The 25122-nt window shown below is 40.6% G+C and overlaps 1 protein-coding gene across 3 annotated transcripts in view; it reads right to left on the reverse strand.

Moving 5' to 3' along the window:
• rhpn2 (rhophilin, Rho GTPase binding protein 2) overlaps positions 1-25122 on the reverse strand; it is a 116920-nt gene that overhangs the window by 15552 nt on the left and 76246 nt on the right. For 2 of the 3 annotated variants that reach the window (XM_034185246.1, XM_034185253.1), the window contains 5 exons: positions 22208-22364; positions 13884-14003; positions 13564-13758; positions 12900-12976; positions 3324-3470 (listed from right to left, as the gene is read on the reverse strand). In XM_034185246.1, coding sequence (XP_034041137.1) covers positions 3324-3470; positions 12900-12976; positions 13564-13758; positions 13884-14003; positions 22208-22364 — 696 coding nt within the window. The remainder of the gene's footprint in view (positions 1-3323; positions 3471-12899; positions 12977-13563; positions 13759-13883; positions 14004-22207; positions 22365-25122) is intronic. The other variant, XM_034185262.1, reaches the window with a different exon arrangement.

A 25122-nucleotide genomic window follows, 5' to 3' on the forward strand; every position in this document is an offset into this window, starting at 1 on the left:
CAAACATCTTGAAACCCCACCATGGTTAATGAAGACACCCTACAAGATGTGGTAAAGTATAGAAAATATTTAGTCCTTCAACTTCTGGGGCACATATTTGTGAAAGTGAAAATGGGGCTTTATTACTGTTGTGATGTTAGCATGCATGCTAGCTCGTATATCAATAGATACGGTATTGCATTGATTGACACGGTCACATAGACAGGTCATGCTACACATTGCTACAATGTACTGTAACCAGAGTTCTCAGAAGCAGAACCAAAATTCTGACTGCACAGTTGAGAGCATATGATGATTCTTGGGGCCTGGTGCTAGTCTCAGCCCTTTCAAAGAATTATTTAAACAAATGTTCCTTTGTTCAATATGTAAGCAATTCAGGGAATTCAAAACATTTGGCTCTGTATGTAACCAAAACCCCTCCCTGCTGATCCTGCTGTAAAATATGGAGTGGCAACAATGACCAAGACACAGTATGTATCTGGCTTTTGAAATATATTTACACTAGGTCAAACATTAACAAAGTTTCTTACATATTTTTGTAGATGTTGAAAAGCTTCCACTGTTCTAAAGGACAAGGAACAAGCACAATTTTTTTTTTAAGGAATAGGTCAATTTGATCTTCAGTTATAGTTTAACCTTTTTTTTGTTGTTGTTGTTATTCACTTGTTATTCAAGTTATTCATTTTTTTACAATATTTGTGTTAAAATAAAACTAGTGCAGTGAGTGCCCATAGGAAGTTTGTATTCCTACAGAAAATTGTGAGCTTAAGTAGACTTGGCATGGACAGTCCTGTGAGGCTGTGTTTGAAGGTGGGATGTACAAAGAGGTGTACTTATGTTATATTATATTATTATTTTAATATAGTATTTCATATTGTTTAAAAAATCTGTTTTATTGTCAATTATATGAAAATAAAATTATTCCAATTAAACAGGTTATTGGAAGAGAGTCAGACAAAATTAAACAGAACATTTTGAATATTTAAAACAGCAAATCAGTATAATCAGTAACTCACAGCAAATATAAGATTTTATTCAGCTTATGTACTTAATGAAACAATGTACAAATTGTGAGAAAATCAGCTTATATACAGTGAGGAAAATAAGTATTTGAACACCCTGCGATTTTACAAGTTCTCCCACTTAGAAATCATGGAGGGGTCTGAAATTTTCATCTTAGGTGCATGTCCACTGTGAGAGACATAATCTAAAGAAAAAAAAAATCCTGAAATCACAATGTATGATTTTTTTTTTAAAATAATTTATTTGTATGTTACTGCTGCAAATAAGTATTTGAACACCAACCAACCAGCAAGAATTCTGGCTCACACAGACCTGTTCATTTTCTTAAAGAAGCCCTCTTATTCTGCACTCTTTACCTGTATTAATTGCACCTGTTTGAACTTGTTACCTGTATAAAAGACACCTGTTCACACACTCAATCACACTCCAACCTGTCCACCATACAAAAGAACAAAGAGCTGTCTAAGGACACCAGGGACAAAACTGTAGACCTGCACAAGGCTGGGATGGACTACAGGACAACAGGCAAGCAGCTTGGTAGAAGACAACAACTGTTATGATTATTTATTAGAAAGTGGAAGAAACACAAGATGACTGTCAGTCTCCCTCGGTCTGGGATTCCATGCAAGATCTCACTTTGTGGGGTAAGGATGATTCTGAGAAAGATCAGACCTACACAGGAGGACCTGGTCAATGACCTGAAGACAGCTGGGACCACAGTCACAAAGATTACATTAGTAACACATGATGCTGTCATGGTTTAAAATCCTGCAGGGCAGCAAGGTCCCCCTGCTCAAGCCAGCACATGTCCAGGCCCGTTTGAAGTTCACCTGTGACCATCTGGATGATCCACAGGAGGCATGGGAGAAGGTCATGTGGTCAGATGAGACCAGAATAGAGCTTTTTGGAATCAACTCCACTTACCATGTTTAGAGGATGAGAACAACCCCACGAAAACCATCCCAACTGTGAAGCATGGGGATGGAAACATCATACTTTGGGTGTGCTCTTATGCAAAAGGGACAAGACGATTGCACCGTATTGAAGGGAGAATGGATGGGGTCATGTATTGCAAGATTGTGGCAAACAACCTCCTTCCCTCAGTAAGAGCACTGAAGATGGGTCATGGCTGGGTCTTCCAGCATGACAATGACCCCAAACACACAGCCAGGGCAACTAAGGAGGGGCTCCGTAAGAAGCATTTCAAGGTCCTGGAGTGGCCTGGCCAGTCTCCAGACCTGAACTCAATAGAAAAATCTTTGGAGGGAGCTGAAACTCCAAACCTGAAAGATTTAGAGAAGATCTGTATGGATGAGTGGACCAAAATCCCTGCTGCAGTGTGTGCAAACCTGGTGAAAAACTACAGGAAACATTTGACCTCTGTAATTGCAAACAAAGGCTACTGTACCAAATATTAACATTGATTTTCACAGGTGTTCAAATACTTATTTGCGGCAGTAACATACAAATAAATTATTGAAAAATAATACATTGTCATTTCGGATTTTTTTTAGATTATGTCTCTCACAGTGGACGTGCACCTGAGATGAAAATTTCAGACCCCTCTATGATTTCCAAGTGGGAGAACTTGCAAAATCACAAGGTGTTCAAATACTTATTTTCCTCACTGTAGTTACTGAAACACTGTACAAATCGTAAGAAATTTGACGATGTTATCAAAAAATGGATTTTAGCTAACGTCTCCTCAGTGTTGTCAACTTAACTCAGTCACAAGGAACATTGACAGCATGTGTTTCATCATAAAAGTATTTGCTGAGATGCTGGCTTTAAATGTTTTATTGTGAAATGGTGTGAGCAACATGAACTATATGATGTTGTTCAACTTTGCTACCAGTAACGTCAGTGAGCCACGGCATCTTGGAAGTACGAATGTTAAAATGTTAATCAAAATAATGGCTTTGAAAATTAATCCTAAAAAGTTTCAGAATAAAGGATGCACATCATTGTGCCATGCACAAGCCACATCTAAAAGCTGAGGTTGATCTGACAAAGAGTCAGACAGATATACGAGCCACACACACACACACACACACACACACACACACACACACACACACACACACACACACACACACACACACACACACACACATCTTGTTTTATAGATAGATATCTTCAAAGTGTGAAAAATACTTTCGGCTGACCTTTGTCAAAAATTTATCCTCGCATGATGTTTGCTGTGATGGATTACATATCCTGACCAAATTTCATAACTCCACAAATTGATTTTTATGACTAGATGAGGAAAACAGTGGGTAGGAATAGAGAGATTAACTCACAGCAGCTGGGCAGAGGGGATCCAGTGAAACCACTTGGACTGGTGGTTCTCCTTTCAGGGTGAAGCCCAGGTCTCTATCTTGTGTTGTAAGCCGTACTGTCCTTGGTGCAGTCCAGTGCTGCTTGGCTGAGAAGAATGACAGCGGGCCCTGAGTGTAGAGAATTATGGGTTAATATGGATGTAGGTTTGGTAGAGTCTGTGATATACAGTGGGGCAAATAAGTATTTAGTCAGCCCCTGATTGTACAAGTTCTCCTACTTAGAAAGATGAGAGAGGTCTGTAATTTTCATCATAGGTACACTTCAACTGTGAGGGACAAAATGAGAAAAAAAATCCAGGAAATCGCATTGTAGGATTTTTAAAGAATTTATTTGTAAATTATGGTGGAAAATAACTATTTGGTCACCTACAAACAAGCAAGATGTCTGGTTCTCACAGAACTGTAACTTCTTCTTTAAGAAGCTCTTCTGTCCTCCACCTGTTACCTGTATTAATGGCACCTGATAGAACTCGTTATCTGTATAAAAGACACCTGTCCACAGCCTCAAACAGTCAGACTCCAAACTCAACCATGGCCAAGACCAAAGAGCTGTTGAAGGACACAAGGAAGAAAATTGTAGATATGCACCAGGCTGGGAAGAGTGAATCTACGATAGGCTAGCCGGTTGGTGTGAATAAATCAACTGTGGGAGCAATTGTAAGAAAATGGAAGACATACAAGACCATTGATAATCTCCTTCGATCTGGGGCTCCACGCAAGATATCATTCCGTGGGGTAAAAATGATCATGAAAACAGTGAACAAAAATCCCAGAACTACATGAAGGGACCTGATGAATGACCTGCAGAGAGCTGGGACCAAAGTAACAAAGGCTACACACTATGCAGAGAGGGACTCAAATCCTGCAGTGCCAGGCGTGTCCCCCTGCTTAAGTCAGTACATGTCCAGGCGCATCTGAAGTTTGCCAGAAAGCATATGGATGATCCAGAAGAGGACTGGGAGAATATCATGTAGTCAGATGAAACCAAAATAGAACATTTTGGTAAAAACCCAACTCATCATGTTTGGAGGAAGAAGAATGCTGAGTAGCATTCCAAGAACACCATATCTACTGTGAAGCATGGGGGTGGAAACATCATGCTTTGGGGTTGTTTTTCTACATAGAGGACAGGATGACTCATCCGTGTTAAGGGAAGAATGAACGGGGCCATGTATTATGAGATTTTAAGACAAAACCTCCTTCCTTCAGTGAGAGCATTAAAGATGCAATGTGGCTGGGTCTTCCAGCATGACAATGATCCCAAACACACCACTCGGGCAACGAAGGAGTGGCTCCGTAAAAAGCATGTCAAGGTCCTGGAGTGGCTTAGCCAGTCTCCAGACCTCAACCCCATAGAAAATTTGTTGAGGGAGTTGAAAATCCATGTTGCCCAGTGACAGCCCCAAAACATCACTGCTCTAGAGGAGATCTGCATTGGAGGAATGGGCCAAAATACCAGCTACAGTGTGTGCAAACCTGGTGAAGACTTACAGGAAACGTTTGACCTCTGTCATTGCCAACAAAAGTTATGTTACAAAGTAATGAGTTGAACTTTTGTTATTGACCAAATGCTTATTTTCCACCATAATTTACAAATAAATTCTTTAAAAATCTGACAATGTGATTTCCTGGATTTTTTTTTCTCATTTTGTCTCTCATAGTTGAAGTGTACCTATAATGGAAATCACAGACCTCTCATCTTTCTAAATAGGAGAACTTGTGTGTGTGTGTGTGTGTGTGTGTGTGTGTGTGTGTGTGTGTGTGTGTGTGTGTGTGTGTGTGTGTGTGTGTGTGTGTGTGTGTGTGTGTGTGTGTGTGTGTGTGTGTGTGTGAAAACTGAAAATCCAGCATGATAATCCTGTTGGATACATGTTCTTACATATAACAGGCCATCTGAATATGACTAAAATCTACATTGTTTTTTTCATAACAAGAGTAATGATAAAAAATGAACAAATCTAAGTAGGACCATGTTTTCCTTGTGACTTCTGGAAACCAATAGCTGAAATTTTCCTTTTCTTTGTAAGAAAATCCTTCTCTGTTCCACTCCACCATGAAAGTGTATAACTCACTCACTCACTCACTCACTCAGTCATCTTCAACCACTTATCCGGGACCGGGTCGTGGGGAAGTGTATAATTGGTGATGATTCATTTTTATGAGTTTTTATTTATTTATTTTTGTGTATGTGTCATAGAATTGTATTTTTTTGGACAGTTCAAGCTAAATGTTTACCATTTGTGCTTAGAAAACAACTACAAATCATAATACAGAGATGATAATTAAATGTAAATGGTAAATGGACTGCATTTATATAGCGCTTTTCCATCTGTTTCTGTGTAGGCTCTCAGTTGTCCAGGTGGTTTCCATCGTAGAGAAGTTTGAATCTTCAACTGGACTAGGTTGCTTGACGCGAGGACGTTTCGCTTCAAATCGCAGAAGCTTCCTCAGCTAAAATTCTTGCTCTGGTGGTCTGACTTCTCTCTTGACTCTTGTAGAGAAGAATAATCAAGAAGTCACAAAAGCTGGAGTTTTAAACTTAACCAGACCCCTCCTACCGAGAGGCAGACTGCTATAGGCTGGTGACTAAACAATAGCTCTAATTAGCACCTATTGTGCTGTAGTTAGCACCCTCCTAGTGACAGGGCAGCTGTCTCTCTCCTGATGGCTCCCTTGACGACTCTGCTGATGACGTGAATGACTCATTACCATGAACAAAAGACTGAAACTGCTTTGACCTGAGTGCCCCATTGTAAACAGGGGATAAAGCGTGTCTCAGACCCCCTCCCCGGTTAAGGCTGGGTTTCAAACGTTTCACGAAGAATGCCTCCTTGACCCCTCTCTCAAACCATTTCTTCTCTCTGGCTAATATTTTAACTTCCTTGTCCTCAAACGTGTGGTTAGTGTCTTTAAGGTGGAGATGAACTGCAGACTGAGGTCCACTGGTGCCCTCTCTGCGGTGCTGGTATAGCCTTTTGTGTAAAGGTTGCTTAGTCTCACCTATGTAGTGTTCGTTACAGTTTTCCTGACATCTGATAGAATACACTACATTGCTCTGTTTGTAACTAGGGATCCTGTCCTTAGGGTGAACTAATTTCTGTCTCAAGGTGTTAACCGGTTTAAAGTAAACTGGGATTTTGTGCTGTCTGAAGATCCTCTGTAGTTTTTCCCTTTTAAGCAGCATTGGAAAAAACACACAGATTGAAAACTTACCAGCTAACGATCAGACTGTCTGTTAGCAAGTAGTTCATGGAGGTGAAGAAAGCGAAGAGGTCCGACTACGAGCCCAAAACCATCACTACTTTTCATTTTTGGGTGATACCGTAGGTTTGCATGTTTATATAATAGCCATATAATAAATTGTTAGCCTCGCTTGCTTGGTTAATAATCCTTTATCATCACACAGAGCTGATATCAAACAGGTCTGATGTTTCTTTTTCAACTGCTTTATTCTTTTATCTTCCAGTAATACACATATGACAAGGAAATATCTGAACCAATCCTCACAATCAATTCTGTGTGACATACAAACCTCCTGTAGTGGATCCAGAAAGTATTCACAGCACTTCACTTTTCCACATTTTGTTGTGTTACAGCCTTATTATTCTTTCTGTGTGCCTCACAGAAAGAAGCTGGGGGGCGGGGGGGGGGGGGGGGGGCTGAAGCAATGCAGATTACGTGTTTTGGCCAAGGACAGAGCTTGTGCTAGAATCAAATCTGGGTCTATATCCAGCTCCTTATCCACTGAACTAACTTTAGAGAAATCTAAGCTAGTTTTGGTGAATTTATTGCCAAAGGTGTGTTTAACACACACTCAGTATTTCTCATGCGAGCACCAGCGGTCTTACTGGCCACCAGCGGCTTAGCATGTTGATACTATGTGTTTAGCCTCTGTATAGCATGTTTACCATGTGATCATTTTGTTTTCTGTGAGTATTGGTTTTGTGCGTGTTGACCCTGTACTGTGTCTTGACCATGTGCTGTGTGTTGCGTGTCAATCAATCAATCAATCAATCAATTTTTTTTTTTATATAGCGCCAAATCACAACAAACAGTTGCCCCAAGGCGCTTTATATTGTAAGGCAAGGCCATACAATAATTATGCAAAACCCCAACGGTCAAAACGACCCCCTGTGAGCAAGCACTTGGCTACAGTGGGAAGGAAAAACTCCCTTTTAACAGGAAGAAACCTCCAGCAGAACCAGGCTCAGGGAGGGGCAGTCTTCTGCTGGGACTGGTTGGGGCTGAGGGAGAGAACCAGGAAAAAGACATGCTGTGGAGGGGAGCAGAGATCGATCACTAATGATTAAATGCAGAGTGGTGCATACAGAGCAAAAAGAGAAAGAAACAGTGCATCATGGGAACCCCCCAGCAGTCTACGTCTATAGCAGCATAACTAAGGGATGGTTCAGGGTCACCTGATCCAGCCCTAACTATAAGCTTTAGCAAAAAGGAAAGTTTTAAGCCTAATCTTAAAAGTAGAGAGAGTGTCTGTCTCCCTGATCTGAATTGGGAGCTGGTTCCACAGGAGAGGAGCCTGAAAGCTGAAGGCTCTGCCTCCCATTCTACTCTTACAAACCCTAGGAACTACAAGTAAGCCTGCAGTCTGAGAGCGAAGCGCTCTATTGGGGTAATATGGTACTACGAGGTCCCTAAGATAAGATGGGACCTGATTATTCAAAACCTTATAAGTAAAAAGGAGAATTTTAAATTCTATTCTAGAATTAACAGGAAGCCAATGAAGAGAGGCCAATATGGGTGAGATATGCTCTCTCCTTCTAGTCCCCGTTAGTACTCTAGCTGCAGCATTTTGAATTAACTGAAGGCTTTTTAGGGAACTTTTAGGACAACCTGATAATAATGAATTACAATAGTCCAGCCTAGAGGAAATAAATGCATGAATTAGTTTTTCAGCATCACTCTGAGACAAGACCTTTCTAATTTTAGAGATATTGCGTAAATGCAAAAAAGGAGTCCTACATATTTGTTTAATATGGCTTTGAATGACATATCCTGATCAAAAATGACTCCAAGATTTCTCACAGTATTACTAGAGGTCAGGGTAATGCCATCCAGAGTAAGGATCTGGTTAGACACCATGTTTCTAAGATTTGTGGGGCCAAGTACAATAACTTCAGTTTTATCTGAGTTTAAAAGCAGGAAATTAGAGGTCATCCATGTCTTTATGTCTGTAAGACAATCCTGCAGTTTAGCTAATTGGTGTGTGTCCTCTGGTTTCATGGATAGATAAAGCTGGGTATCATCTGCGTAACAATGAAAATTTAAGCAATACCGTCTAATAATACTGCCTAAGGGAAGCATGTATAAAGTGAATAAAATTGGTCCTAGCACAGAACCTTGTGGAACTCCATAATTAACTTTAGTCTGTGAAGAAGATTCCCCATTTACATGAACAAATTGTAATCTATTAGACAAATATGATTCAAACCACCGCAGCGCAGTGCCTTTAATACCTATGGCATGCTCTAATCTCTGTAATAAAATTTTATGGTCAACAGTATCAAAAGCAGCACTGAGGTCTAACAGAACAAGCACAGAGATGAGTCCACTGTCCGAGGCCATAAGAAGATCATTTGTAACCTTCACTAATGCTGTTTCTGTACTATGATGAATTCTAAAACCTGACTGAAACTCTTCAAATAGACCATTCCTCTGCAGATGATCAGTTAGCTGTTTTACAACTACCCTTTCAAGAATTTTTGAGAGAAAAGGAAGGTTGGAGATTGGCCTATAATTAGCTAAGATAGCTGGGTCAAGTGATGGCTTTTTAAGTAATGGTTTAATTACTGCCACCTTAAAAGCCTGTGGTACATAGCCAACTAACAAAGATAGATTGATCATATTTAAGATCGAAGCATTAAATAATGGTAGGGCTTCCTTGAGCAGCCTGGTAGGAATGGGGTCTAATAGACATGTTGATGGTTTGGATGAAGTAACTAATGAAAATAACTCAGAACTCAGCTGTAACACAACTCAGTGTCCTGTGTTGTGTTACAGCTGAACAGCATGGAGCAAGGTGGTGTAGAGCCAATCTCCTCCAGCTTCTCCTCCCTGGAGGAAATCATGGACCGAGCCTATGAGAAATCCTCATTGGAGCTGCAGCAGGTCCAGATCCTGTACAGCAAGCAAGGTACACACCACAGAGGCCTGACTGGTGGATTGCTGCAGAGATGGTTGTCCTTCTGGAAGGTTCTCCTCTCTCCACAGAGGAATGCTGTCACTCTGACAGAGTGAAAATCGACAATCCTTTGCATGCTTGGTTTGTGCTCTGACATGTACTGTCAACTGTGGGACCTCATATGTAGACAGGTGTGTGTCTTTCCAAATCATGTCCAATGAACTGAACTTGCACACACAAAACAAATCTACTGCGCTGTCTGGAAGTTGTTAGCAGGAAGAAAGAATGAAAAGCTGGACTAATTTCTAATGTGATTTTTTTTTCTTCTTTTTTTGGTAGTACACGCATGCACAAGTGCCGACACGGTTGCGTGTGTGTGTGTGTGTGCGCGCACGGGGGACAACGAGCTAACTGATGCTGCTAATTATTGTAACACACACACACACACACACACACACACCCCAACTCCGCTGTAAACCGTCTGGATGCATGAAGAACTGTTCAGATGAAAAGCTGACATGATTTTTGGCTGGACTGAGGAACTACACAAAGTCTTTTTTTTAATGGACATCCGAAGTCAGTGCACAGCATCACTGGACTACATGTCACAATTTGGACTTTAGCAGCAGTGGAACACCAAAATGTAAGTCCCTTTTCTGTTGTTTATAAATTAATAAAATATCAAATGACAAGGATCTATTTTAGCCATGATATAAAACAAATGAATGTTTTTAAATTCTTTCAATGGTACGAATATTTAATGCGGTGAAAGCTGGAACATGTTCCAGCTTTCACCGCATTAAATATTCGTTCCAATGAACTCATAAACATTCATTATTTGTATATTGTGTGTAGAATTTTGAGGAACAAAATGAATTTAATCTATTTTGGAATAAGGCTGTAACATAACAAAATGTGAAAAAAATTAAAGCGCTGTGAATACTTTCTGGATGCAACGTACATCCGCTTCATTAATTCGCACCAGAGAGGTGGATTTGTCGGTAACAAAGATCTTGATGGCATAGGAGTTGGGCCACAAAACATGTTTGATTCCCAGTGACTCTGCCCAGTTATGTCTTTGGAAAACATACTTCATCTATATTATCCCAGTTCAACCATCTGTCAAAGGGTATGGTCTTGGCTGGTACCCATTTATAGACAAGAAGATGTCTTTGGTACTTGGTTTATTTGAAGGATCCTTGAGTGCCGCAGGAATGACTGTGTTAAAGCAGCGGTTACCTAGGGCGATGCAGATGAGGAGTATCACTTGAAGGGTGAGGGAGCATCAGCTATGACATTTTGGACATGTAGAGCATTTCTCTGGGAGTGATCAAGCATGCGGGTGCTTCAGTGTTGAAAATTGTAGTGGCTGGAGAAGGACAAAGGAATTCCAATGTTTCACCTGACTGGGGCAGGTAGATGGTTACTTTGAAGTAGGTATGGAGCAGCTGTCTGCCTCGGTGGTTGCCACCTCGTACCCAAGGGAGGGTGTGATCGGTCCCACGATGCACTGTACCAAGGCATGCTCACAGACCTGACGCTTGCTGGGAAGTAATCTGCAATGGACTGGCGTCCCATCCAGGTGGAATCGTAAACTCTCATCCTCTTCAAGCTATATAATCCAGGGTTTGTGTAGCTAGGACCTGAAGCTTCAAATATGGCCCTAAAGCACTAAAGGGCCTCAGGGCCTGTATAAAAATACTTACTTATTCCATTTACTTATTCAGAGATTTCTCACGTTATGTTTGTCCTTCAATTCTGACCCATCAAATCCTTAATACTCCAAACTGCTCTTCCTCTAGAAACAATGCTGGATGAAAGGAATGATAAACTCCCTATTTTGGGGCCTTGTTTCAGAGGGCCTTATCAATAGGCTTCAGCGTAAAGGCACCTTGACACTTGCACGCATTGAACCTCTGCACTGCCGTGCAATTTGTTGTGCCAACGCGAATTGCTTTGTTCTGCTGGATGCTGCGCCTTGTGCCACTGGACAAGGCATTATACAAAGTAATTTCAGCGGATTAATCATTTGGTCTCAGAACTTGGCTGAAGAAACCACCTCTAATTGCTCCGTAATCACAGAGGAATTTTCTACAGCTGCTGCTTTTCTCGTGTGCTTCATGACGTGGAGAATGCATCTGGAATTGTCTCAAAGGTAATTATTTATAATATTTATATTGTAATGGCTTGGTAAAACAGTTGCATTTTCATTCCTACTCATGAGTACATGAAAAATTATGTTTAGTACTGATTGAACATCTCGTCATAATTGTTCAGATGAGCTCTACTGTGATGCGCTGCGCTGACGCAAAGACTCGCAGTGACAATGTGTTTGAATAGTTTGTGCAGTGTTCACGTGTAGCTCACAGCAGGAATGCGTGCCAGAGGTTTTGAACAATTAAAAATTTTCTATGCGCACTTGCACGCAGCCGCGCACAGTTTACAACTTCTTGGTTTTTTACACAAGAAACACTGATGTCAAGTGATTCACATCTTTGTTGGTAAAGCAAACAATCAGCTATGTCACCAGTCTTAGCCGTTACCATGACCTTAAAAAACAATAGGAACAATGGAGCATGATAACACCCCCCCACAGCCATCGCCAACAGCAGACATCACTGAGCCCTCAAACCTGAAGCTACCTTGACATTTGCATGAATTTGATTCACTGTGCCAGTGCGCAAAGAAAATTTTGAAATGTTCAAAATTTCTGGCACCCGTGTCATTGCACGCAGGGCCTTGCACAGTTTACAACAGTTTATGATGAGTTTACTCGCTGGCACGCAAGATGGCGTGCCAGTGTGGGGATCAAATTTATGCAAGTGTCAAGGTGGCTTTAGTTACAAAGGACAATGGGTAATAACAATGGCAGTACTATCGTGGCAAAATCTCTAGAGAGCTGAAGTCACAGTGATTAAATAAGTATCATCATACTTTATTAAAATGTCCATGGGGTTAAATGTATTTCATGGACTAAACCAGGAATATTGGAGCCAATTACAATCATCAATACTGACTTCATTAGAGATTATTATCCCATGACAGTAGAGCTAAACTGCAATGGCAATTTTTTATCTTGCTTCTAGGTAGAGTCCACAGCATGAAGATGGAGCACCTCAATCCATGGTTATGAGTTAGCATTGAAACGTGCTTTAGATGAAAGTCGAGGAAGCCTTGAAACTGAGTCTTTGGTTAACCTGCTGGCCAAATGTGCCCAAGCTTCCGGGAAACTCATCCTGGAGTTGGCTGTGTTCAGAAATAACAAAAATACCTCTGGATGTCAAGGTGTAGCCAAACATACAACAACAAATCCAGAGATAATTTGTGTGACATCTGAACCAACCATCATATGAAAAACAACCATAATGTGAGTGGAAGAAGGTTAGGAACCCACATACCAGCCTCTGGAAAAAGTCGGTGACTTTCACCTTTGTGGTGACAGGAACTTCCATCTCTGCTTTTTGGTCGGTTTTAGCTGTGAAAAGAAGGGGGGGCATCATTGTCAGCATTTATTGTGACAACCACAGCTGTGACTGTGGAGAGACAGACACAGGTTGACAGTGTCAACAATACATCATACTTGGAAATAAAGGTATAAAAATGGCAAGGAGGCTTTTATTGTTCCCTGGAACACACCTCATACAAAAGAAAAACTGTCCTCTTTGGCATTAGAGTCACTTGTGATGTGTTTGTTGTGATGACAGATGAGTCATCTGTGTTAACCACTGGAACAAGAGTTGCCACCTCAGCATTAGTTTAAGGTAGGGTGACCACATGTTGATCACCGAAAACCAGGACACTCGGCCTGGCAATGAGATACTCAAATGATACTTGAAGTTTACTCAAAGATCCTCAAAGATGAAAAAACAATGAAAACCAGGACATTTTCATCACTTTCTAAAAAAAAAAAAAACAGGTCAGCCAGGACAGGACATGAAAAACAAGTTTGGTCACCCCAGTTTAAGGAGACTTGAGTAAACTTGACAACTGTTCTGAAAAGTATCAATCATTCCTTTCCGCTAGCAGTGAAAGTGCTATCACTAAAAACCTCGTAAGACTCACGAATGATGTCAGGCGCTTCCACATAGTCTGTGAACTCATCCTCATCGCTATTTTCTGTGTATTTGTTGAGCGAGCGCTGGTGACTGGCTTTTAAAATCTCCTCCAGGATCTCCAGCTTGTCCAAGTTATTGCACAGACTGTAGAGCCTCAGCGCCTCCTCGTGACCCAGGATAGCTCGACGAATGTGAGCTTTACCTAAACAAATACCGGATAAGCAGGATGATATATTTAGTAAAGAAAGGAAACATCAAGCCTGATTGCTAGCAGCCACTGAGATTCTGAGTCGTTGTGCAGGGTCAGATGATTTTCAGTCTTCTTACCAAAACGTTGGCGCTCATTTATATTCTTTAGGATGTCCAGAGGCGAATGTCCCTCAGGAAGATGATCATAAACCTGCGACAAGGTCTTCTCCTGCTGGTCTTCATCATCACTGGGACTCACTGAACACATGGACAACACAATAAATCAAGGACAAATCAATATTTTTAAATGTTAAAAAGAGCAAGAGGCCATCGAGGGGCATAATGTGATTGATGAAATGGAAAATGCTACTTGTTTTGTTGTTCCCAGTTTTCTCAGATATTTTGCAAACTGAAATCAAGCTTCATTTGATCAACCAAAATCACTTAAACGCCATTAAGAACCTTTACAACTGTCTGCATTTCTTTACAGTCAAGCAAACAGACAACGTAACCAGTAGAAGCTTCGAAACTCAAAAGCAGTGGTGGGCACTGTTCCGTTAATCCGCTAACCACCAATTAGCGAAGCTAATATTTTTTGTTAACAGATTAGCTTTTCAGCTAACTTTAAAAAATTTAGTTTTGCTAACTTTCAGTCTGCTAACATTTTTTTTTCTGGCATAGTGAGTAAAGCTTAATGGTCAGAAACATCTGTAAAACCTAAAATCCTACATGTTAATTCCTGTCATGTGTTTTGCAATAACCAGACCGCTGTCAGAAGCTCAGTCCTCCCGCAGTAGAAGAGGGCGGACCAGCTCCCAGCTGCTATTGCAAAGAAGAAAAAAATGTCATTTATTTTCAATATGCCAATACTCAGACAATGGGCAGGAGACATGAAGTGCAAAGCACCTTTCACTCATGGTTTCATTTAAAACCAACTAATTCTGGACAGTTTATCGAAATTAATGGCAAATCTGTCATTTTTACAAAGCGAAAATATGATATTGCACATATTTTTTTAGTAATGCATCGCTGAAACCAACTTCTTCTGAAACTTCTCTGTTCTCTCACGACATCCTGGATCAATACAGCCTGAAATGTTGAGGTTTTCAGCTTGAAACAGGCTGACGATGGCGCCTGGGAGCACTGAACGACATCCCGCTCCGTGGTAAGTCCTTAAAGCGACAGTATCACTTCAAAATCTCTCATCAGCCGTTTAAAATTTTCACCAAAAACCAGCTGAATTTTTCGAACCGTGTCCACTTCGATGTGTCTCACATTTTGATCAAACAAAGCGCCAGTCTCTCAGCAACTTCTCAGACAAAGGAATTCTGACGAGGGGCTGGACGACTCCTCCCACAAGGAGTGCTCACAGGCGATTGACGTCACCGACAGGCGTGGAAAAACTCACGCATGCGCACGAGGGTTCAAGCATGTCTGATGTAAAAACATATGAATGAAATCCATATAGTTTTTGAAAAAAATTAAAAAGGACCTATACTTTATTGACAGACCTCGTATTTCAGTTTCACATATTACTAAAAAACAAAAAACAAACTAACAAAAATCCTACACAATGGATATCTACAAGACTGCACTTATTAAAACTGACTGATCACTTATAATGCAACAATAACTGAAAGCTATTATGTTTCTTTTGGGTGGTTTAAGAGACCATCTGATGTATATCATCATTTAATGGACATGGTCACCAAAATAAAAGTGCACACAAAACCTCCTGTAAAGTGTCGCCTTTACGTAATAGTTCTGTTGACAGCAGAGCAGGTTTAACTGGTAAATCTAAAAAGGCGGTTTCAAGTCATCTGACTGATGGGCTCTATAGAGGAAGCATTGTTTACCAAGTGCTGTTTGTACCTTCATCTGTTCCTGATTCGGGTTCCTGGGCTGAGTCCCCTCTCTACAGTTCTGTGGTTAATTACAATATTCTCCTCATTCACACAGGAATCTGTTAATGAGCTGCCAAATTCAAAGTTCTTTTGTACCATTGTGCCTCGTTTCTCAGTCGTCTCTCTTTCACAGCACAGAGTGAAAATTCCAACAATCACCCGTACCGTCACATAATCCTGTGAATCTCACTTTCAGTTTAACAGCTTCCAATTTTAAATTTTTTTCTTGTACAAATATTCAAGTCACAGTAGTCCTGCATTGTTTTAACAGAACAAGTTTATTTTTATTAATGATTATTTATATTTTCTTATTATTCTGATTCTTTTTCGCCATTTCTTTTGCAGCCTGGTCAGAGGTCTTAAAAGAACCCCACATGTATTCCATTTAAATTGACATAAAACTGAGAAAAATCATTGCATCAACTTATTTTAATGATTTCTAAAGTGAACATCTTTGTGGTGGTCAGTTGCTGGCCCTCTCACAAATGCACTTTACCCATCATGCCACTTGATTATGCAAACAGCATTGAGAGGCCCCTGGTATGCCACAGTACTTTCACTCATGTTCCCCCGCTCTAACCTTCTCTCTGTTGTCTTTCGGCCTCCTACCAGAGTTCCTGGAAACATGACCTCTCTTTACCACAGGGAAAGTGGCTGCTCAAATAGCCGTTACGTAACCGCCCAGTGTTTCAGGCTCGTCACCTGACAGCCTGCACTGCACTCAACATTTACATTAAAGAAGCAGTCTGAGTTTTCCAGAATGTCTCAAATGAGATGTACCGTGGCACTTTCACACTTCCCCAGCTAATGCGGGGCTTGTGCATGAAAATAAGAACACTACACTCGGTCCAGTAGGTGTTCAGAATGACTGGGTTGTGGTAAGAACAAGAGAAATAAAGTGCATTTAATAAAGCATGTGTGGTGATCAGTGTTGCCACAGTTACTTTGAAAAAGTAATCCAATTACTGATTACTCCTTGAAAAAGTAACTTAGTTACTTTACTGATTACTCAATTGTAAAAGTAACTAAGTTAGATTACTAGTTACTTTTTTAGTTACTTTTCCCAGCTGTCGACAACAACCCTCTGCCACCTCAACATGACAATGATACCTGTTTTGCCAAAATTCACTTTATAGTCACCCTTTCTTGACTTCAATGAAAATAAATACTTGTTTTATAAAAAGTAAAATAAAGACCTCTTTCTTGACCTCATATTTAACTGTTGACAGCACTGTAACAGTAAAACTTGCAATTTCGAACCTACATTTTTTATAAATGTAACTATTAAATTCTAACATTTTTCTAACATTTAAATTCTCTCTAAACATTTTACTTGTCGAAATTATTATTATTTTAAGCAATATTAGTAGTTGTAGTAAAAAACGGCTTCAAAACTGGACCTTTAATCTAGGGGTGTTGTGAGGGGGGCACATCCTTGCCCCACGCCCCCATTCCATCTGGATTCGCCCCTGCTTTGGCGTTTGAGCACAAAGAATGGATTACATTTATTTATGCAGAAAACATGACCAGATTTACAGGTAAGAAAGTTTTATTGCGTTTTCACATCATGTGGTCCTCAGAAAGAGAGTTTAGGTGCATTTGAGTGGAAAATAGTGTTAGTTGTTGACACGTCGCGGAGGATCAGCTGTTTTTAACGACCAGATACAGAGCGGCTCAGCTCAGAATTCTAAATAAAGGAGGAAAAAAAGTATAAAAATGTCTTTGTAAAGCTCAGTGCAGGTATGCTGATCACCGCGCTTTAAGAGGTGAGGACGAGTCGAGCAGCTGCAAAAAAACGCGGATGAAAAGCTCACAGCTCGCTTAAAGTGGGCAGTTCAGTCGAACCCCGACCCCCTGCCCACGGACCAAGTTTAATGCTGCTATCGACCCACAATGAAAAATAATAGTAACGCACAGTGACATGGAGAAGTAACTTTAATCTGATTACTGATTTGGAAAGATTAACGCGTTAGATTACTCGTTACTAAAAAAAGTGGTCAGATTAGAGTAACGCGTTACTAAGTAACGCGTTACCGGCATCACTGGTGGTGATACAGTATGCGGCACATCACCACAGCTGCTGAGCTACTTGGTGTTTTTGTGGGTGAGATGTACCTCCAGCTGCCTCCACATGTTTAGTCAACTTCAGCCATATTATGTTTCTGTGTACAGTACAAACTGAAGCTCAGAGCATCTGACAGACAGATATTTTATCCTGACTACCAACAATGTTCAGAAACAGATTCCTTCCCTGGCACTGCTGTTCCTTATTTAGTGCTGCATAATGACAATCATCACTGTCACTGATAAATAGGCAAAAAACAGATGCACTGTTGAGATTTGTTTCAGAACAAAACTCTGCTTATTAATTAATTAATAATTCATTCACCTGCACCACAACAACAAAGGGGCTGGGTTCCTATTGTACAGTTCAGCTGCATCTACTGAGGAGATTAGGTTTTTTTTGTTACAGTTTATCTGTTTGTTTGTTGGTCAGCAGGATATCTCCAAAAGACATTAAAGTGTAGGTGACACGATATGTAATGTTTTTTGAGTATTTAAGACTCGAAATTAAACAACAGTTTGAAATTTATCTTTTCCTGTTGCACAGTTACTGAAGAGATAAATATTCGGATTTTGAGCTGCGCGGCACTAAAAACCAGGAACTTCCTGGTGAGTCCCGACATTGGAGAAGAAGGAGGAAGTGATATCAGCGCCGGATCCATTATCTTAATAGTCCCATTCATTTATGGATTTTTACAGACTACTGTCAGCCCCGTTTCCACCGAGTGGTTCGGGATGGAACTGCATGGTGTTTTCGGTGTCAGAACGGTTAATTCTCGTCGACAGAATACCTTTAATTGGCAGGTGGAACACTTATATTGACGAGCGCACATGCACGGTGTCTGCAGCTTCGACACGGAGGCAAAACTGAGTATTCACACATTATTTTATTGTTTTGTGAATCATGGGATATTTTGTCGCACGAAGATTGAGATGTTATGACCCGATGAGGGACTGAGAAGCTTTTAACTTGCAGCGCAAAGCGGCTCACTGTGGAACAAGAGGATCCATTCACAGCAGAGACTCGAACCATCAGTCGCAGACACAATTAATGGATTACACCTGTTGTTGACTGTTGGTCCTGGATTGGTACAGCAGAGACTTGAACCATCATGGATTTTTCTTGAGCCAGGACAACAAATTAAATTATTTTCAGACATTTTTATCAGAATAAAGATGATCTCACTGAAACAGACAGTTAAGACTATATTATTTACTCCATGTGTGAATGGTTTTAATATTTAATAATAACGTGTTATGCTGTGTTTACACATAATGACGAAAAAGTCACGAATGCCACGAAGTACACATTCTTGGCCGCTGATCACAAATGTGATTATTCGGGGCAGAGGCGTCAGGTGTCCTCAGGAACTGCTGCAACCTGTTACCACACGTTACGATTAATGGCACGTGTTGCTGGAGAATTATCAGGAACCATTACGCACGGTCAAGAATAGTGTTCCGTGTTGTTGCGCGCTATTGCGCGTAACAGCGCATTAAGTTCTGAATTCAGATCACTCCAGTTTTCAGAAGAACTTTGTGACTGCATGCATAGTTGGGCTCTGTGCCATGGAATGGTGCAGAGAGGAGGAGGAGGAGGACACGGACAGAGCCAGATGTGTGGCTTCATGCGGCTCTCGTCTCGCGCATTTTCCCAAACATCAGGCACATGCAGCAGGTGGAACACCTGCAGGAACGCGCTGAAGAGCACTGAAATTAGACTTTTAGCCGACTTGGTGTCAGCAATCAAACTGAATCCGGTGCAGCAGGGTTTAATTGTGCGCACGCTTCTTCCTCCGCCGGACTGGAGGAGGTGGAGAGATGTCTGGCTGCACGTGAGTCTCCTCTCGCTCCTCTGGCTCGGACTCGTTCTCACGCTCATCGGTTACAACAGCAGGTGGAACACCTGCAGGAGCGTCCTGAGGAGCTTCAGCAGGAACTGTGGAACGATATTTGGAGCAGAGTTTAATTGTGCGCACGTGACAGAAAACTAATTCGTCGTGGCTCGCAGTGAAATGTGGGGCCGCGTTACAAGTCTTGTCAAATCTTGACAGTTTCCGTGTCACTTCGTAATAACGTGTGACAGTTTGGGCTCCAAGAACCATCACAGGAACCACTACAAACGTTGTCACATTCTATTAAGGATCACTACTCATCAAGATGGATCAATACGCTCAGTTGCGACCTCCACGACATGAGACGAAATGAGGGTGGTGTGTGACATTCGTGGAGGATTTTTTGACAGGCAAAAACATGCTCCACGAATATCAAGAATATCACGCACCAACATGCACTATTAAGAAACCCATTCAGATGCGTTAAGTCACATTAAGAATGTCAGGAATGTGTCACGAATGACAGAAAAATGACATTCGTAACGCGTCTTGGTTATGTGTAACACACCTTTATGCTACTAGCGTACGGTACACTAACTGTATTCAAGAAGAAAACAATATTTATTTAAAAAAAGCTGCTATTTTCAGTCCCTTGTGATATTTTTTCAGATTTGAAATGTATGTACCAGTTTCTCAGAAAAAAAAAAAAAAAAAAAATCATAAATAAAAATCTACACTTCCTCATCATTTTTTTCTGATGTCACAGATGGTAAAACTGTTTTGTTTTTTTTTTTTGTTTTTTTTTTAAATCAGTTGATTACGACGAAAGAGCTGGCAAAAAAAAGTTACCTACATGCCGAAATTGCCTGCATTATTTATTTCTTTATTTTATAATCACCATTCTGTGTTCTGAACTCTGCCAATATCATCACTGTTGTCAGACTGAAGGTTTTCCTCCAAGGCTTCATCTCCCTCATTGTCATCTGAATAAGCCTCAAACATATAATGCTGTGTCCCCCACAGCTTATTCAGACACACGTTCAGACTGGACTTAAAAAAAGCTCCACGCTAAAAAAAAAAAAACTGTACAAAAACAGCTCGACCTCCGCTGTGTTTACAATTGATTTGGGCTTGAATCAGCAGGTCCTCTTCTCCCGATGATGTTGCAACAATATAACCGCGGCTGAGGGCTGAAATCGAGCACAGGCTTCAGACAGCTGTTGTTTATCCTTCACCTGCGTACTTTGGCTTTTATTGTTCAGGATTTAAAAAAAAAAAACATTTCATTTTTAGTGATTACTTGTATTTGTGCACATTTTTTGGTGTCACCGACACTAACTAATTTCAATGAAACTTGTTGGCTGATACTGGAACAAAGAAGAGTTAATTAAATTCTGGTGTACATCTGGGTCAAGGGGTAGATCTTGCCTTCGATAACTGATCAAAGACAACTTCAAAGTTATAGACATTGATTGGCAAAAATAAATATTGAGAAGTAACTCCTATATAGACACCAAGACCCACTGGTGCTGGTGCTTATCCCTGTATTCTGTAGCATGAAGCGGATGAGAGTCTATGTCTCTCCTTGGACAGGACACCAGTGCATTGCAGGTACATTTACAACTGGGTGGACTGGGACAATGTAGATGAAGTCTCTTTTCCAAGAACATAGACCATAGTGTAACTGGGAATTGAACCCATTTCTACATAATGGTAGCCCAACTCCTTATCCCACTGAGCTGAATACAGAAGTAATAAGTTACTTGAGGCAGGGAATTGAGTAAAGTTAGTTATCTAACTTGAGAGTAACTAGGGGACTTAAAGTAACAGTAATAGAGTAACTGTAATGGGCACACCTGAGACTTACCAACAGTCTGAACTGACATTTGAATCTTTGTTTACAGGGTCAAAGCATTCAGCATGTAATACCTATTCCACAGGGGCACCATGCTAGTACAATCTCCCACGATCCAAAAAAGTGCAAAAACAGCATGAAATGGTTTACTCTGGCATGCATCTTAACAGGCTGGCTTATAAAGTGCAAACATGGCAACTGAATGACTTATAAAGTGCAGACCTGGCAACCCACTCAAAAACAAAAGTAAAGAGCTGCACCTCAGCCAGAACCGGAACAAATGCTGCTTCTGCTTCAAATTTAAACCCTGATGGAGCACAACCACAAGCTTCTAGCCATATTCACTAGGAATACCCCATTTACAGATGTTTGAACATGACTGAAGCTGTTAAGATTGCAAACACCCAGAAGTTATCACGCACTAGCAAAGATTTTGCAAAACGGGATGAAATTTATGTACAGCCCAAAAATTTTATCCCGATTTCAAAACTGCTGCAGATGTTGGCTGTAACAACGACATATACCCAGTTTGTTAAAGATTGACAAAGACAGATCAAGAAGTTACTATGATGCTTCAAAAAGTGCCCCAAGGCAAAGAGGAGAATCAAGAGGTGACAATATGACATGAATGAGAAAAAGATCAAATGACAGGTCAAAACCGTATTAAGTCATATTGCGTTTTATTCCGTTCCATCCAAGCCCCAGCTCTATGGGCCTCATTTACCGGACAAGGAACTGAGCTCAGTTTCCAGTCTCTGCCTTTTGCTGGGCAGACTGTGCTTTGTAAATATAAGTATGTCTTACATTGGTGGTCCAACATTGCTGAAGCTACAAAGAAGTGAGCCATGGAGCGGTAGTGGTTGGCTTTGACTTGAGACATGGTGAACCAGAACAACGGCACATGGTCTTTGACTGGTGTCTGAATCATGGACTGGTGGACTTGGTTGTAGACGTCTGAGACCTGGTAGGAAAATAAGGGTTTAGTTACTGAGATGACATGTACAGGCACTGATCTAATTCCAAGTAAAGAATCCAAGTCTGGAGTATCATTATTACTTGGCATTCACATTAAAGATACCATACTGAGACCAGAGGGCCAATCAGTCCTTCAACATAACCAATCTCCAGGAATGGGAGTATAAAGTCTGTAAATTTGCTGCTGCTTTCTACAGCCAGCTAGAACTGAGCTCTAAATATGCACTTAGATTAAGAGCAGTCATACCAGTCATAACTTTAAAGAAAAAAAAATCCTTACATTAGCAATAAGAATTTGTAACATTTTTCATGTACATTTTGTATTTTATGTGACACCTGCACTTTTATATAGTTTTCTTTTAATTTTATCATATTATTTTGATTACATTAGGGAATTCATCTTCCCACGTGTTTACCAACATGTTAGCAGTTTTATGATCATAATATAGTCATAAGTTGGGGTTCAGTTCGGTTGACGGTGTTTTTATGTTCTCTTTATGTGCATCTGCCTTCTGTCATGTCTGAGTCCCTGCGTGTGGAACCGATCCTCATTGTGTCTCTCTGTCCCAAGTGTGTATGGAGGTGGGTGTGTGATGGGGGGATGCGTGCAGTTACCATCTCTTGGTCATTCGTGTGGGCGAATCATGTCATCTGTCTGTGTTCCTGTCGTCCTGCTGTCAGTGGTGTGTGTGTGTGTGTGTGTGTGTGTGTCATTCCTCTGTCCTCTGTGCACGTGTGAATGTGAGCATACGTGGGTCTGCCATCCTCTCCCTCCCATGTCTTGCGTGTGTGTGTTTTGAACTGTTGTGACTCCTGTCACCTGTTCGTCATGCATGGGTGTGTCTGTGAATGTGTGTGGTTCATAAGCTCCGCCCCTCAGGCTCTGGTTGGGTTTTTCTCCTGTGTATTTCACGTCTTTCATTTTTTTCTTCCCCCCTGCGTTATTATATTTCTGTTCATTACAGTTCACCAGAGTTTCATGTTTTCTTAATGTTTGTTTTTCACTTATTCGGGATGGTTGTTTTCACGTGTGACTTCCGTGTTCACTTTAAGTTCCCCCGTGCTGCCTCGCCCTCATTGTATCCTCACAGCTCACTGTTATCAGCTGAATTGTATTTTACTCACAGGAGTTTGCTTCTTCCTTGCTGGTCTATTGTGACGCTGTCTCTCGTCACCTCCACACCAAGTTTTCCATTCTTGCTGGTAATTTTGAGTAGTGCCATTTTCTCTGTGTTAATTTTTTCACGTTGTCTTTTTGAAGCATTTTTGGATTATCTCATGGGTTTTGTTTTCACTGTGTCAGACGTCTTTTGGATTTCTACATCATTTATTTGGTCACTTTGTCTGTTGAAGCCGTTTTGATTTTTTTTTCATATTGTCTGTAGGATTTTTCAAACCGTTCACATTGGGAGTTGTTGTGTCACTGTCATATTTTTCACTGAACTGTTGAACATTAAAACCTTTTTGCATTGGCACCTTATCCCTCTTAGTGTGGCTGTCTGCATTTCAAAGTCCAACCTAGTCCTTTTGGGTTCTAACTGTAACAGTCATGAGTGAATGAATAAATAAATATAGTACATTACTGCTAATTTCACTGAACAGTCTTTTCATTCATTAAAATTGTTATTTTAGCAACTAGCAAACTAATTTTAAGACTGTTAGTGGAACTTGTTTATTGTAGGTTCTTGTTATATGGCATGTTTGTAATTGTATGATCATAATACAGTATAGCACTCTTACAACCCCTGGCAAAAATTATGGAATCACCGGCCTCGGAGGATGTTCATTCAGTTGTTTAAGTTTGTATAAAAAAAGCAGATCACAGACATGACACAAAACTTATGTCATTTCAAATGGCAGTCAGTAACGGTTACTTTTTTAGACCAAGCAGAGGGGAAAAAAATATGGAATCACTCAGTTCTGAGGAAAAAATTATGGAATCATGAAAAACAAAAGAACGCTCCAACACATCACTAGTATTTTGTTGCACCACCTCTGGCTTTTATAACAGCTTGCAGTCTCTGAGGCATGGACTTAATGAGTGACAAACAGTACTCTTCATCAATCTGGCTCCAACTTTCTCTGATTGCTGTTGCCAGATCAGCTTTGCAGGTTGGAGCCTTGTCATGGACCATTTTCTTCAACTTCCACCAAAGATTTTCAATTGGATTAAGATCCGGACTATTTGCAGGCCATGACATTGACCCTATGTGTCTTTTTGCAAGGAATGTTTTCACAGTTTTTGCTCTATGGCAAGATGGATTATCATCTTGAAAAATGATTTCATCATCCCCAAACATCCTTTCAATTGATGGGATAAGAAAAGTATCCAAAATATCAACGTAAACTTGTGCATTTATTGATGATGTAATGACAGCCATCTCCCCAGTGCCTTTACCTGACATGCAGTCCCATATCAACAATGACTGTGGAAATTTACATGTTCTCTTCAGGCAGTCATCTTTATAAATCTCATTGGAACGGCACCAAACAAAAGTTCCAGCATCATCACCTTGCCCAATGCAGATTCGAGATTCATCACTGAATATGACTTTCATCCAGTCATCCACAGTCCACGATTGCTTTTCCTTAGCCCATTGTAACCTTGATTTTTTCTGTTTAGGTGTTAATGATGGCTTTCGTTTAGCTTTTCTGTATGTAAATCCCATTTCCTTTAGGCGGTTTCTTACAGTTCGGTCACAGACGTTGACTCCAGTTTCCTCCCCTTCGTTCCTCATTTGTTT

Source organism: Thalassophryne amazonica, chromosome 2, assembly GCF_902500255.1.
Source record: "Thalassophryne amazonica chromosome 2, fThaAma1.1, whole genome shotgun sequence".
Classification (NCBI taxonomy): domain Eukaryota; kingdom Metazoa; phylum Chordata; class Actinopteri; order Batrachoidiformes; family Batrachoididae; genus Thalassophryne; species Thalassophryne amazonica.